The 15652-nt window shown below is 32.2% G+C and overlaps 2 protein-coding genes across 2 annotated transcripts; one reads left to right on the top strand and one right to left on the bottom strand.

The window, feature by feature from the left end:
* Positions 1 to 5912: 5912 nt before the first annotated feature.
* On the top strand, positions 5913 to 7893 carry LOC118031185 (probable aspartyl protease At4g16563). Its single transcript, XM_035035528.2, has one exon. It carries the CDS (start codon positions 6106 to 6108, stop codon positions 7351 to 7353), a length of 1248 nt encoding a protein of 415 aa, XP_034891419.2. The 5' UTR covers positions 5913 to 6105; the 3' UTR covers positions 7354 to 7893.
* Positions 7894 to 8290: 397 nt separating this feature from the next.
* LOC118031186 (ras-related protein RABF2b) lies at positions 8291 to 12693 on the bottom strand. The gene is made up of 7 exons (XM_073412838.1): positions 12434 to 12693; positions 11565 to 11642; positions 11298 to 11465; positions 9908 to 9956; positions 9632 to 9709; positions 8894 to 8983; positions 8291 to 8629 (listed from the first exon to the last, which is right to left on the bottom strand). Exons 1-7 carry the CDS (start codon positions 12470 to 12472, stop codon positions 8529 to 8531), a joined length of 603 nt encoding a protein of 200 aa, XP_073268939.1. The 5' UTR covers positions 12473 to 12693; the 3' UTR covers positions 8291 to 8528.
* Positions 12694 to 15652: the final 2959 nt, after the last annotated feature.

Genomic DNA, 15652 nt, shown 5'->3' with positions numbered 1-15652 from the left:
TTTCACTCCAAATTTAATCAGTATTAGAAAATGTCAACCATTTATCCATGTACTATATTAGTATAGTTTCCCCCCCCCTTCAAATTTAGCATCAACTCATATTGAGTTTCCCACCATTTTACTAGTAAACATTAACTATAAAATAGTTTTCTTCTTCTTCTTCTTCAAATTGAGGGTTATTTTAGCTCCATGGATATAAACATTTAAGTTAATAGTGGTGTTCATAGATATAGTTGTGTTGGGTTTAGGTTCATAATTATATTTAATCTAATTTTTGATATTTTATAAATAAATTATAAATCTATCTAATTATAAAAACTTTGGAGCTAAAATAATTATAAATAAAATAAAAATAAATACTCAATCCATGAACTATCAATATCAAATATAAAGATAAAAAAAATATTTGATGTACGAGTTGGGTCGGGGTTGGGTTAAACAGGTTTTAAAAGTTTCAGCCTGTTACTTGACCCATGATATTAATGTTTTAGTTGTTTTAATTCATTATCATCTATAATATTTATGTTATTTAACTTTGATGAATTGAGTCAGGTTAAATAATACAAATATTATAAATAAATTAGTACTATCTTAACACCACTAAATTTAAGAAGCATATCTAAATCACATGTAAATTGAATGCTTTTTTTTAATTGACAATCCATCACTAATAATAATAGATGATGAAGAGATAATAATGTCTAGTGTTAATTACATTTTGAATTCTTTTTTGATAAAATCGAAAGAATTGAGCTTGAATTGACAAAAATTGAGGTTTTTCAACCTTCTTTCCTAGTCATATCTTGTCCTTTCTCATCTTGGCTACTCACCTCTTGTCATTTTTCATCATCAATCTGAAAGTCGAGTGTTTTTATGCTAAGAGCACAACTGGAATTATATGATGATAACATCACAATTCAAGCTTAAAAATACTTTTTTCTTGAGAATATTTTCATTTTTTTATATTTTTAATACCAGTATATTAAAATTATAGAAAACAATAAAAATAGAATTAATTTAATATTTTTTCAAATTAAATATATTTTTAAATATAATTTTAAACACAAAAATAAATGGTGATAGATGGATAAGCCCATCGGCATGAGAAGAGCTAATATTCCTGGTCAGAATTTGTTTGGCGGCAACGTCGATTGCAGAGGAGGAGTTCCACTGACAGACCACCACCACCCACCGTTTTAGATTGATAATCTACCCTTTGATTTGCTGTTAATTTCTTTGATCAAACCCTAGTTCTTAACCGTAGTTCAAACCTCCAAAAATCTACAAACCAATCAAGGGTTCTTGAGCTTCAAGTTGAATCCAAAAACCATCAACATTTCCATGACAGACTAGAGCTAGAATTATATCAGCCATTCATCCAAAAACCATCAACATGTCTCTCTACCTGCATCACTGACATTTATTTTACCGAACACCTAGATGATAATGGCTATGTCCTTCGATGAGAAAAATATATCTTACAAGGCGCATATCGCGTATAAAAAACCTCGAATATCAATTTATTATTATTATTAGAAGAGATAATTAGAAAAACCCACCTATAGTTTTATTTGAATTTTATTTTCCCTTTGTATTTTTATAAATTATAAACAGTTTACACCCTTAACAATATATTTTATTTGAAATTTTTTGTTTAGTTCTAAAATATGATTTATAAAAATAAAGATGAAAAGTGAAATTCAAATCAAATGTATAGAAGAATTTTAATAATAATATTATTATAAAAAATTCTCAATCTACATGCAAATTTCATAATTTTAATTATAGATTTAAATCTATGAAGACGAGTAAAACTTAGATGTGCTGAATTTGAGTTGTTCTTATTACTAACACCACATGAACTCATATAAATTAAAGATCTAACAGTATACTATAAACTACTTTTATATTTTAAAAGGAAAACGAACTTGGTTCACGCCTATGCACCAGACATGATCAAAGAATACTAAATAAAGAAAGAAAAGGCAGGCGGATGACGCCTCGTCTACGACAACAGATCACATGCTGTTATCTACGTCTTCTCCAGCGATTTTCCGAATCTACAAGAGGGTGTCTGAAAGGGTTATGAAGGTTGTTTTTTTTAAAAAAAAAAATTTAATTTTTTTTTAAAAATATTTATTTATTTTTAAAAATCTTTTCAATGTATTTAAATAATTTAAAAACACCAAAAATTATTAATTTAAAATAAATAACTTTTTTAAAAAACTTTTAAAACACAAAAACAACAAGTCAAAATCACCTTCTCTTCTCTGTAGTTCTTTGCTAATATTCTCTTTTAATTTTTTAATTAAAAGCATTTTGGGTGCTTGTTTAGTAGTATCATGAAAATATTTTTATTTATTTTGATATTAGTATATTAAAATATTAAAAAAATAGTGATTTGCTATTTTTTAAAAATAATTATATTTTTAAAAAGGTATTTAAAGACAGAAATCATCGTCATTCCCAACTATCATAAATTTACTGTAGAGACTTGAAGAAACTCATTTTGAACACCAAAACCCTTTTCAGATCAAATTTCAAAACTCAGATTACTTTTTCCGATGTTACCTTGAATTTCTAAATTTTAATTTATTTGCTTTAAAGCAAAGCAGTAAAGATTAATTTTTTAAAAATACGCACCGGACATGTTCTAAATATTATTTATTCAAACTAAACACTTATTTTGTTCTAACTCGACAAAAAATCACGCACACTCTGTCTCTTTTCTTTGTCAGAATTTATTTGGTGGCAACGTCGATTGCAGAGGAGGAGTTCCACTGACAGAACACCATCCACCGTTTTAGATTGATAATCTACCTTTTAATTTGCTGTTAATTTCTTTGATCAAACCCTAGTTCTTAACCCTTGCTCAAACCTCCAAAAATCTACAAACCAATCAAGGGTTCTTGAGCTTTAAGTTGAATCCAAAAGCCATCAACATTTCTATAACAAAATAGAGCTAAAATACCAGCCATTCATCCAAAAACCATCAACGTCTCTACCTGTATCACTCATGACATGTATATATTTTCCTCTAATCATACTTATCACATTAATATATAGAGCATAGAACTATACAATATACACCATCTTTACTTTCTAGGAATTACGCAATATTCCAACGAAAAGCTAATTAATTCAATACTAGAACAAGTGCAGGCTGCGAAGAAGATCCTTCAAGAACCAATACCCACAGGCCCCCCAACCTCATAAAACTTTTATTATAATCTACAAGTGCTGGTGGCTTGGTTATGAAGTACATTTGATCTAATTATCATAATAATATTAATGATCTCAGATCAGTACTTGCTAATAAACATTAATAAGTGGGTCTAATCGGACATAAAAATCCCTGTTTGATTTCCCAGAATAGCAATCCATGTGACAGTACAACATGTTCATTAAGCAGCCATTGAGATTTGAGACGATGAGTTGATGCCCACAACACAGATGCCAGGATGACCTTCATAAAACAAGGACTTTGGTCCACATTAATTAACTCTATAATTGTACTTTAATTATTTTTATTATATAGTACTCTCTATCGATTGATTTCAGCCAGATTAATTAGTGCATAATCTTGAAAAGAAGTATCATGACTACCACTATCTCATAGAATCCAATTAGCTTTAGCATAAATGTCCACAGTGAATTACCTCAAGTATAGATCGATGCGGCGCAATCATATGATAGCTGTTTTAAATTAATTATGATCAATAAATTAATTAATATTCAGACGAAGTCGATTTAACTAATATTGATTGGATGAAGACACAAGGTCATGGCACAAGTTGGAATTTAAGTCCACAAAACTCCCATTGAATTCCTAATCAATGTCATGATTCAACTACTAAAAAAAGGTTCTATTAGCAACTAAGATCTACGATCTATTGCTGATGAAAATCAGCAACTAAATTAGCAATTAGCAACTGATAATATCATATGCAAACAACAAATGCTAATTTCTCAGTAATAGATTATCAATTACTGATTTATTTAGTAACAACTTATCCGTTGTTGAAATTTTCTTGCGAAGCCACATGTGGCGACATAGATAAAGATATAGGTGCTAATATATCTTTGTCCATATTTGATGTCCAAATTTGATATCCCATGTTGCTAAGAATTTTTTGATAGAAGTCATCTCCTTTTATAGTGATGAAATATGACCATCTCTTTTCTTTATTTACCCTTTCAATGCTTGAATTCATGAACTAGGAGGTGTTGACTCTATCGTGTAGGACCGTGATGAAGCACTCGTATTAATCATGGATTTTGACATACCAAACGCACTATATATTCTACCATTTGTGTATTTAAATACAATAGATGTGTGACTTCAATTTATAACAAAATCATGGAGTATATATTGGAGTGGTTTTTATCTTGATTTTAAATAAAAAAAAATAATTATTTTTTTTTTATCGAAAAAACCATCTCAAATAATAAGAAAAAAAAACTATTATAGGCTAGTTATTAGGATAATAAAATTTGAACTCGTGATTGTTTAATCATTTAAATTTACCTCAATTCAAAATGTTAAATTATCACAAGTTAGTTATTAAAGTGATAAGATTTAAACTCAAACCGTTTAATAATTCATTAAAATCATAATAAATAATCATCTCAACTAAAAAACTATTAAATAAGATTATTTTTTTGGAATAAGTCGATATATTGAAAGGGTTAACCAGAAGATAACAAAAAACAAGATACATGAAAAAAAAAAAAAAAAGCATGAAAGAAAAGAAAAGAGAATCATAAAAACAAAAAACAAACACAAAAGAAAAAGGAAAAGAAAGTCAACAACTACATAACCGAAAAAGAATATCAAGATTGAAGATTAAATAAAATTTTAAAAATCCTTTTGTATTACTATGTAATAGCTTGAGACAAATTCTCAAGTCATATATATGCATCTCTTACTTGTAATTAACTTAGATTTGCCATATTAAATCATGCAAAGAGGATACTCAACTACCTCTCCTTCAACCCGACTAAAAATTTATATAAAATTAAGATAAAAAAAAAACTATGAATGTAGTGATCAATTTCGTTTGGAATGATAGTATTACACCAACCTCAAACATGGAAAATCTGTGCCTAGCTATTAATTTTTTTTTTTGTCGAAAACACAGGGTATCATACTAAACAAAGTCCCTACGGCCTAGAACCAGCCTTTATACCAACCCCTTGGGATTCCTAGCTATTAATTTGTTCAATATATATCATCAATTTCAACCAGTAGAGAGAAAAGTTTAATTGTGGCTTTACAAGCGCAGTAAATATAAATCAATCTTTAATTAAAGATTGAAAATGACTGACTACTTTTCCATAAATCAACCCACAATATTAATTAATTAATTATAAGAAATGCATGCCATGTAAACATGGGATCCTCTTCACAAACAATTAAAGCTTCTTGGCGTGCTTGTGCATGACGAAGCTCACGAAAACACATGGGATCCTCTTCACATATATATAAATTTTCTTTATTTCACAGGTACAAAAATTAACAAAAGCGCTACTGCATAGAAAGCTCGCATGCTTCTTTATTTTCTTACACACAATTAGATTATATTTTCGGGTGTAATTTTATCCATCCCGGGAATGCCGTTTGCCACGCCTTTTGCTGCTACTTTTAGTAATATGCGTGCACATTTTATTAATTTTAGTTTTTTTTTAAAGAAAATTTAATTTTATTTAGTAATCCTCCCTCTCTCTCAAGTGGCGCGCACACACATCTATACCGAAAACCCTAGCTGGTTTTCTCGTCCATGCAACATCTGTTGGTTTGCTCTAGAGCTGAAGAAAAACCCTTGACCTTGCTTGGGCTTATAAATAGATCACCCCCGTAAACCTATAGCTCCATCTCAAAACACAACCAAAGAGGTAACAATGGCCATTATGCTCAACAACATCACCACCTTTCTTTTCTTTCTCCTAGTCAATAGTCTGCTCTTCTATTCAATTCAGTCCCTAGCAAGACCAAGAAACCCTAATTCACTCATTCTTGGTCTTACCCCAGCTTCTAGGGCTTCCCTTCCAACTCATCCAAAAGCTTCCACTTCTTCAAGAAAGAAACTAACTGATGTTTTGGACATGATGGAGCCATTGAGGGAAGTTAGAGATGGGTATTTGATATCTCTAAGTATAGGCACACCCCCACAAGTCATTCAAGTGTATATGGACACTGGGAGTGACCTTACTTGGGCTCCTTGTGGAAACCTTTCTTTTGATTGCATAGAATGTGATGATTATAGAAACAACAGGATGATGACAAGTTTTTCTCCTTCTCATTCTTCTTCATTACATAGGGACTCCTGTGCTAGTCCCTTCTGCATTGATGTTCATAGTTCTGGCAACCCCTTGGATCCATGCACTATGGCTGGATGCTCATTGAGTACCCTTGTTAAAGCCACATGTTCTTGGCCATGCCCTCCATTTGCTTACACTTACGGTGCAGGAGGGGTTGTCACTGGGATACTAACTAGGGATACGCTTAGGGTTCATGGAAGAAACCTTGGTGTCACTCAAGAAATCCCAAGATTCTGTTTTGGTTGCGCTGGGTCTACGTATAGGGAACCTATTGGGATTGCAGGGTTTGGTAGAGGTGCACTTTCTTTGCCTTCACAGCTAGGTTTTCTTCGAAAGGGCTTCTCACATTGCTTCTTGGCCTTCAAATATGCAAACAACCCTAATATTTCAAGCCCATTAATTATAGGAGATATTGCCCTTACTTCTAAAGATGATATGCAATTCACCCCAATGTTGAAGAGTCCCATGTACCCTAATTACTACTACGTTGGTCTAGAGGCCATAACTGTAGGTAATGTTAGGGCAACTGAAGTGCCATCAAGCTTGAGGGAGTTTGATTCACTTGGTAATGGGGGGATGTTGGTTGACTCAGGAACCACTTACACTCACCTGCCTGAGCCATTCTATTCTCAGGTTCTCTCTGTTCTTCGATCAATAATAAATTACCCTAGAGCCACTGATATGGAGATGAGAACCGGGTTCGATCTCTGTTACAAGGTACCATGTCAAAACAACAGCATTCTCACGGGTGATCTCCTCCCTTCAATAACTTTCCATTTTTTGAACAATGCGAGTCTAGTTTTGTCCCAGGGAAATCACTTCTATGCTATGAGTGCCCCAAGTAACTCTACTGTGGTCAAATGCCTACTGTTTCAATCCATGGATGATGGTGATTATGGACCAGCTGGGGTTTTGGGGAGCTTCCAGCAACAAGACGTGGAGGTTGTCTATGACATGGAGAAAGAGAGAATTGGTTTTCGACCAATGGACTGTGCTTCAGCTGCATCTTTTCAAGGATTTAACAAGACCTAATTAAGCGGCAGTTAATGGTAGTTCTTGCAGTTGCCAATGGTGCATGTAGGTGGTTGATTGATTTTTTAAAGTGTACTTTTGCAACTTCCTTTTGTTTAATGTTGAGTTTGTACTTTGTCAAGTCTTTGAACAGGCTTGATTATTATGCTTTTAAGGCTTTGAACTGATTAAGAAATGAGTTGTTATATTCTCTTTGCCTGGTAGAAGAGGAACAGATTCAAGTGGAGAAGCTTCATGGAGCTGTATTTTTCTTTTATATGATGGGGTCAGATCAGAAAGTGACAAAGCATTTGCAAACAAATTAAGTAATCTTCAAGTAATGTTATAAGTTGACCGATTATCCTTACTGGCCGCTAGTAAGCTACAAGTTCTATGTAGCGCAGCCAATCACACCAGCACAAATCTGAAAAATACCGTATCGCATCTACTTTGAGACTAAAATTTAGGGTGTTTTTGTGAACAGGATTTTATCAAACGTTGATATATGTCATCTCTCCAGAAGCTAGCGGAGAAGCTTCCTTCACGGTCATTTTATCTAGACACCCATTTTTAACACAGGAGAATTGGGCAACAAGTGCACGAATGCCGATTCCTCGTATACTAACCTTGAATCTTTAGGTTTCCCCTTCAGAAACCCAAAGACATTTATCAAGGATGATTGAGATGTTTCAACCATCCGGTTCAACATCCCGGTCCATAGAAATTTCCAACGTTCTCTTGACTGCTTGGGGTCAATTAGAGGCCATTTTATTTTCACCTTGTGTGTGACCTAACAACCAAAGAATGAAGACAAGGCAAATTCAGAATGCTGACGCTGAAATTGGTGTAAAGGTTTTACATTGTGCTTCGCAGCTTAATTAATTACACCATGAGTCATCATCTTACGAGAAAACAAACCTTCTGCAATTTTTTACATAAAAAGAATGGTTCTGTAAAGTTAAAAAATAAATATATATTTATGTGCGGGAGTGCTCCACGCAAATTTTAAAATGTGAAAGAAAAAGGACGCCATTTCATTACACGAGAAGCCACTACAGTTCCATTTCACTGGTTGAAAAGGAAATTCTTAATACACAAACGAACCAGAGAATATCAAACATAGACTTCTAGGGAGAGCACCACAAGAACTACAAAGAAGATACAGATACGCAGCAATACCGCTGTCACTCAGGTATTTAAGAGCAGCAAGATGCACTTGCTGTCCTTTCAGTAGGTCTATCCATAAGAACCATACCAGAAGGGTTTGGTGCTGGCTGTACTAGAGGTAGTCTTTTTGCTGCACATAGAATGACCACAAAACCAAAATAATCACCATCAAATTCTAGAAAAGAGATAGTAAATGTGCATTAACAAAAGAGCAATTAAATAGTCCAACATGATCAAGTTTTTGTTGAGTTTTGAGCAAAATATTCTCATCCTTCATTTGTACCCAAGATTAACTTCATATACACATATTGGAAAAATATTGAACTCACTTTAGAAACAATTTAGGTCTTTGTTTTCTATTTTCGACCAACAAATATTTAAACCTATCCCATACCTATTTCATAGAAAATGTCATTGACATTGGTTGCAGTTTTTGCTGATGTTTCAATAAAGAAAAGGCCATATTCCTGGGCATAAACTTGTGCTTCCTGCAAAGCATTAATGAATGTCCTGGTTAGAGTATCTATAAGATGTTCCTTTAGAACACAGAGAGAAAGCAGCAAAACATTCACGGACAGTCTTAAGTCTAAACATAGAGATCGCCATTAGATCATCAATAATTTGAGGGTTGCAGATCAGTATAAGTCTTTACAAGAAAGAATTATAAGAAATTATTTTAATGGAAAATACACAAATAAGGTAAAGGCTTGCATATGTGCCATTGCATAACATTTCTTCCTGCATGAAAATTATTTCTCCAAATGAAGATTCCTAGCAGATCTCTAAATGAACTTGCCAAGTTATTCAATAAATGCTAAGGTATGATTTCTGTAAAAGGTAAAAATTATGTAACAAATTATTAGAACTCAAAAAGAAAAAAGAAAAAAGAAAAAGGAAAAAGCGAGAACTTCTTGCTGCTAACTTTTCCCATGTAATCTATGCCAAAAAGGATCTTTAAGGACATGTTTACTTTGTCCAAGTCACCTCATATAAACCAATAAAAAATCATTCCAGTTTCTTTTCAATATCCTATATCCTTGACAATAAGCTGCTATACCTTTCATGATTTAAAGGACCTACTGAAGATAAAAAATCAACTAGTACGAAGTCACTATCACATAGAAAGAGCTACTTGCCTCAGCAGTAACCTTCCTTGCATCCAGCAAATCAGCTTTGTTCCCTGCAAGTGCCATAACCATATTTGGGTTGCCTATGTGGAAGCAAACAGAATATAATGATTAAAGCTTCCGGTAACAAAAGAAAGGAAAAGATACAGATAGAATACAGTTCAAGGAAAATAAGGGTAATTTAACAGTAATATCAGCAACAGGACGCAAGAATGCCACATGAAGAAGGCTATCAAGAACAGCCATATACACATTTATACAAGCAAACATGTAAAAACTACCTTGTGCCTGAAGTTCTTGAACCCATTTTTTCGCCCGCTCAAATGAGGCCTACAAGAGAATCAAGATTTGGAATTTTAGTGACTACATGAAATCAACCAACTTAGTAAAACAATTTAAATAAAGTGGTGGCAGTCATCTTTTTCAGCCAATAATCTTGCATGAAGGAACCATTTCTAAGAGCCATTAGATTTGAAAGACAGCTCTGAAAACTTTTTAAACCAGGCAAGCCAAAGCACTTTCATGCAATATTGCCTTCATTTCTTGATGAAGGTGAGTGACTCAGTTTTTTGAGCTATAGAACGAAGCTGATATTGACTCTTTATTTTCTGAAAACAAACACAATTTTGAGAAGGAACAAGACAAAATGGAAGGGTCACATATCCTTGCAAGAGGAGGGAGAAACAAGAGGAAAATGTGGAAGAGAAAGATCTTCCAGCAAGTTGGAGAGCAGGGTAGGCTCTGCCACTCAGGGAAGAGGGACATAAACCACAGGACATGAAAACAGCAAAGAAATAGTTAGACTGTCTGACAAGTAAACACCTAAAACCACCTTTAGTTGTATGCATTAACTGAGATCTGTTATTGTCATATATAATCTTAAAGGAAAAACTGAAGAGAGACTTTTTCTATAACTGGGATTTTTAATGAGAGAGAACCGAATGGGGCAAGAGGGTATGTTAGCATGGTGCAACTACAAAGGAAAATGCATCATCACACATGTCACCTATCTAGTTAAAATTAGTTCACAGTGAATGACGTTAGAACCTGGATATCTTTCATCTATTCCCCAAAAACAGAAAATATGAATTATAGATGAAATTAACTTTTTCAAAAGAGGGAAAAATTTAAAGGTGCCATTAGCAATGACATCTTTATCTAAGGCATGCAAACATACTACAAACTTGTCACTCCAGAGCACGCGCACCCACATCACAAAGAAAATCAGCAGCCTTGATATAATAACAGGAAAGCATACAACTAACTTTAAAAAATGAAACATGGTAGTTTTGATACTATTAAAGGCAGCAGAAGCACACTGAGCAAATCAATTCAACAATGAAGGCTCTTGATGCAAAGATTTGCAAAATGAAAATTTGTCGCCTTGACATGAAATTCTTTCTAAATGAGGAGGACGAAATTCAAATTGCCAAACACTTCCCACTTCTTCCATATCCTTCAAGCAAATAAATATTGGAGCAAGAGGACTGAACTATAAACCCTTAGACCTGCAGACTGACACTACAGACTACTAAAGCCAAAAAGTCAAATGGTTCCTTATATAACACAGTATATAATAAAAACCTAGACATAATAACTATTTTCTTAAAGTAAATGCTGCTCAGAGGGGAATGGCATGCATCAGGTTTGGGAATTAGCAACCTTTCTTACCTGATTAGATATATCATACACAATGATTGCTGCAGCAGCTCCCCTGTAGTACATTGGAGCCAGGCTGTGGTATCTCTCCTGGCCTGCTGTGTCCCAAATCTCAAATTTTACAGTTGCATCATTGACAGCCAATGTTTGCGAGAAAAAGGCAGCACCTATGGTTGATTCCTACAATAACATACCGACAGCAAAAGTCATCCTCCAAAATCAAACAGGACAATTTCTGCTACCAATGTTATAACCCCCTAATGTCCAGTACACACGAACCTGAAACTCAACAAACTGTCCTTTGACAAAACGCAATACGAGACTGGACTTCCCAGCACCAACATCCCCGAGAAGCACCTGCAGCACAAAGCAACCATAAACCAAATATTAAATTTCAAAAAAATCCATGATGTATTTCAAAAAACAGCCAAAAAAACAGTCAAACCAAGGCATGGAGAAACACAGCCACCTTAAATTTAGTTATGCAAAAAGAAATGAAGGACATGCTACAAATTCTCTACAAGCAAAAACAGACACAAATGACAAACAATGCGTCTGGGATTCAAAGATAAATGAACCCCTAACAAGTCTCAATCTCGGACTCATAAAGCAAGGGCTAAAGCATATAATATTTGCACATGAACAATGCTACAAAGGCAATTCATAAAACCACTAACCTAATGTATAAATCTCACTTGATTCCTTGTACAAAAGAAAAAATATCACCAGAATACAAAAGCTGTTCACATGTAGTAGATAACATCAAGACTTAGCTTACTTAAGTCGTACATTTAATTTTATAACCCAAAACAGTGCTAAGCGATCAGAATTAAACAAATTCATATAAGATCCTTAAAATTTATCGGAAACCCACAACAGAACGCACAAAACATTCACAATTACGACGAGCTAACTCAGTTCTCAGTTGCGATCACAAAAACAAAACAAAAAAGTCCAGAAAAAATAACATCAGATTTTGCTGAAATTATAAACATTTCCAAAACTAAACAAAAACCACATCAGGAATTGCATAAAAAATACTAAATAAATACCTACAAATTAATAATGGAACCAAAATTCTTCAAAATTAAATCACACCCAGATAACGATTATCCATATAAAATAAAGAAAGAAGCTTAAAAACTCACCAATTTAGCATTGATATTCTTGTTTCCAGTGGTGGCCATAATTACTGGTAATCGACGTTTGTAAAAATAAAAAATCAGATCAAAAAAATCAAAGATGATTTTCTAGTCTTTGATTTTGATCGCGAGAGAGAGAGAGTATTAGGCGAAGAAAACAAGAGAAAGGAAAGGGTCAAGGTAGAGAAAAAACAAAGCGAAGGCGAAGGGACGAAGGGAGGGAGGTTCCTTCTTGGTAAGTAGAAAGACCCTCGGGTTCACACGTGAAAGCGATGGATATTTGACTTCTATTCTACCCATTTTTTCTTAAATGTTTTCTACCAATAGGATGTTTCGGATTGTACTGATGAGTGATTTTTAAAATAATTTATTGTTTAAAAATATATTAAAATACTTTATATATATATATATATTATATATATATATATATACTACTCTATCAAAATTATAAAAACACTAATAAAATTTAATTTTATATTTTTCTAAATACAAATTATTTTTAAAAAATATATAAAAACAAAACTAAATCACTCTCAAACATCCTTATTAATTAAATAACATTACTTTTAACCTGTAGCAATTATTAAATTAGTAAATTCACTAATTTATCGATTCAAAATTTAAGTTGGGTTTTATATAAAATTGGTTAGGAATTCTATTTCCAATCTCATGAATTAATTTGGTCAAACTTGTTAACTTAGAAGGTTCAATATGCACCCTCATTGAAATTGAAATCTAATATAGTTTGACTTGTTATCTTAACATGTCAATTATCAAAATTCATATGAGACTTAATTTTACCTTTTTTTAAAATAAAAAGTTTTAAAACAATGTTTTTATTTTTTAAAATGATATTATTTTAAATTAACTAAATCCTAACCTAAATCTTAAACAATATCATAGGCCAAGCCAATTCTTATATCTATGGGATTTGGCATTTTTTTTTTTTTTAACATCCCTTATACTTAGGTACAAATTCCATGTAATAAGTATGAAAACAGTGTAAATTTGTTTTTTTTATTATCATGATTTAAGAATCTATTAAAATTTTGACAAAGTCTATTACTATATTAAAAGATCTTAAATTATCAACTAAATTTGTTATATTTCAATAAATAATCAATTTACATTTTAATCATTATTTAATTTTTTTGGACTCATCACATTACAATTCATCTCATCACATTAGTTATATTACGCATTTAACTACCATATGAATTAAACTAAGATTTATCCATAAAATATTCGGAATATTACAATATATAATTTAAACAAAGTATCATTTAAGTACTATGTTTAAAATTAATACGAACATTATTAAAGAAAAATTCTACATTAGGTAATTATGAATTTAAATAATATTTAAGTCCAACATCTCATAAAATTCCTAACATAATAATAATTACATTAAAATAATTAACATACATGTTATCATCCAAAAAATACACAAAATATGTAACATCAGCTATGCTCTTATAAAAAAACAAAACATAAAAGGTTCCATAATCTATTAATCCTGACAAAACTACGAAGATCCAGAAATCATTTTATACCTCCATCAATTAATTAATATAATATAACATTCTTTCAATACAACTCAATGAATTTACTAAGTAACTAAAATATACTATTCCTTTATCTTTGGTTATCAATACCAAAAAGAAAAGGATATATTTTCTAATCAAAATCATCAAAACCCAGTTAATAATTAACCATCCCATGATTGATCCGTTACAAGTTTTACCCTTTTCAAATATCAATTTATTCAAATAATCCACCTTTTTAAATTTTTTCAATTGACCGACTGTTTTCTCTTAGATAGGTGGTATATTTTCTTTTCAATTAACCATAATTTTTTTATCAGATCAACAACCAACCCCTCACCACATCACTACAAGTATTATGCAAGTAGAAATCATTCTAATTTCAAAAATTTCTCAAAAGAATTAAATTTCTACAACATTAAAATTCTCATTTATCATATAGAAATATGATTAATCATCTAAACCAGCACCCATCTCTCAAAATTTTAGGGTAATTGTGTTTTTCTCTCTCAAAATACTTTTTTTTTTACTCCCGATTACCACTTTCTAGTTATTCAAGGCGAAAAAAAGAGGGGGAAATGATTTTTTTTTTTCTCTTGCGGCATATCATTAGATAAATAAAGATAATAATCAAAATAGTTTGACTATTTCATGTAAACTGGTCTAGTTGTTTTTCAAAACAGCTAGAATGATTTTACTATAAGAAAAATATATATTTTTAGCCAGGTTTTTTTTTTTAATAGTAAAAAAACTTTTACAACACCTTGCCTTCAAAGAAAAAAAAAGTACTCCGCCCCGTAACACGGTTATTCAAACTAGTTAACAAGATACGACAATACGTGATCAGTGTGGATGACAAATGACGTGCACATTCTTGTTAGTGTCTGTTTCTCATTTGCCGACCACTTCTTCACAGGCAACAGGGAGGTGTTCACTTGATCGGCGAGCTGGGCATTTATAATAATAGCTGCATTGAGCCCACATTGGTTGACTTTGCTCCAAAAAACAAGAATCTAAAATACGTAAGGTTTTTCAATGTTCAACAATCCATTATTCAGAGCAGGGAACTTCACTATGCTTAAGCTGTTACTCCTTGGCAATATATAATACTATGTCAGGTACATTTGTTACAGAATTTGTTATTTTACTGAAAGTGTCACAGTAAATCAAAACGCAAAAAACCAAGTTAAAATTCACTCCAAAAGGTTTTTGACCAGAAAATGTGTTCACGTTGGATCAAAAGGTTAGCTATTTCGTTGAGAGGCCTCAAGGACGAGAAATTAGCAACAACATAACTGGTTCGATTCCTTCAACAGTTGGAAGACAACATAATCTCCAAAGATTTAATGTTATGAACACTTGGATTTATCCTGCGACAGCTCGTCTGGTATGATCCCGACATCTATGAAAGGATCTCTGCATCTCGAGTACTTAATTTATCTTCCCATCAACTACAAGGAAGAATCCCTAATGGAAGAACTTCACAGAACATGGAAGGACTAAGTAAATATTTTTTTTATTTTTAAAAAAATTATTTTTGATATTAATATATAAAAAAATAAAAAAAAATTAAATTTTTTAAAATATAAAAACAAACAAGCCGAATATCTGGGTTCATACTGCCATTGGGTGCTAAATAACACTACTCGAACAAATTTATTTATTGAAATTTCATCCTTTA

The sequence above is a fragment of the Populus alba genome, chromosome 12 (genome assembly GCF_005239225.2).
Source record: "Populus alba chromosome 12, ASM523922v2, whole genome shotgun sequence".
Lineage (NCBI taxonomy): Eukaryota > Viridiplantae > Streptophyta > Magnoliopsida > Malpighiales > Salicaceae > Populus > Populus alba.
Note: the sequence above shows the minus strand (reverse complement) of the source record. Positions and strands in the feature narration are given on the sequence as shown.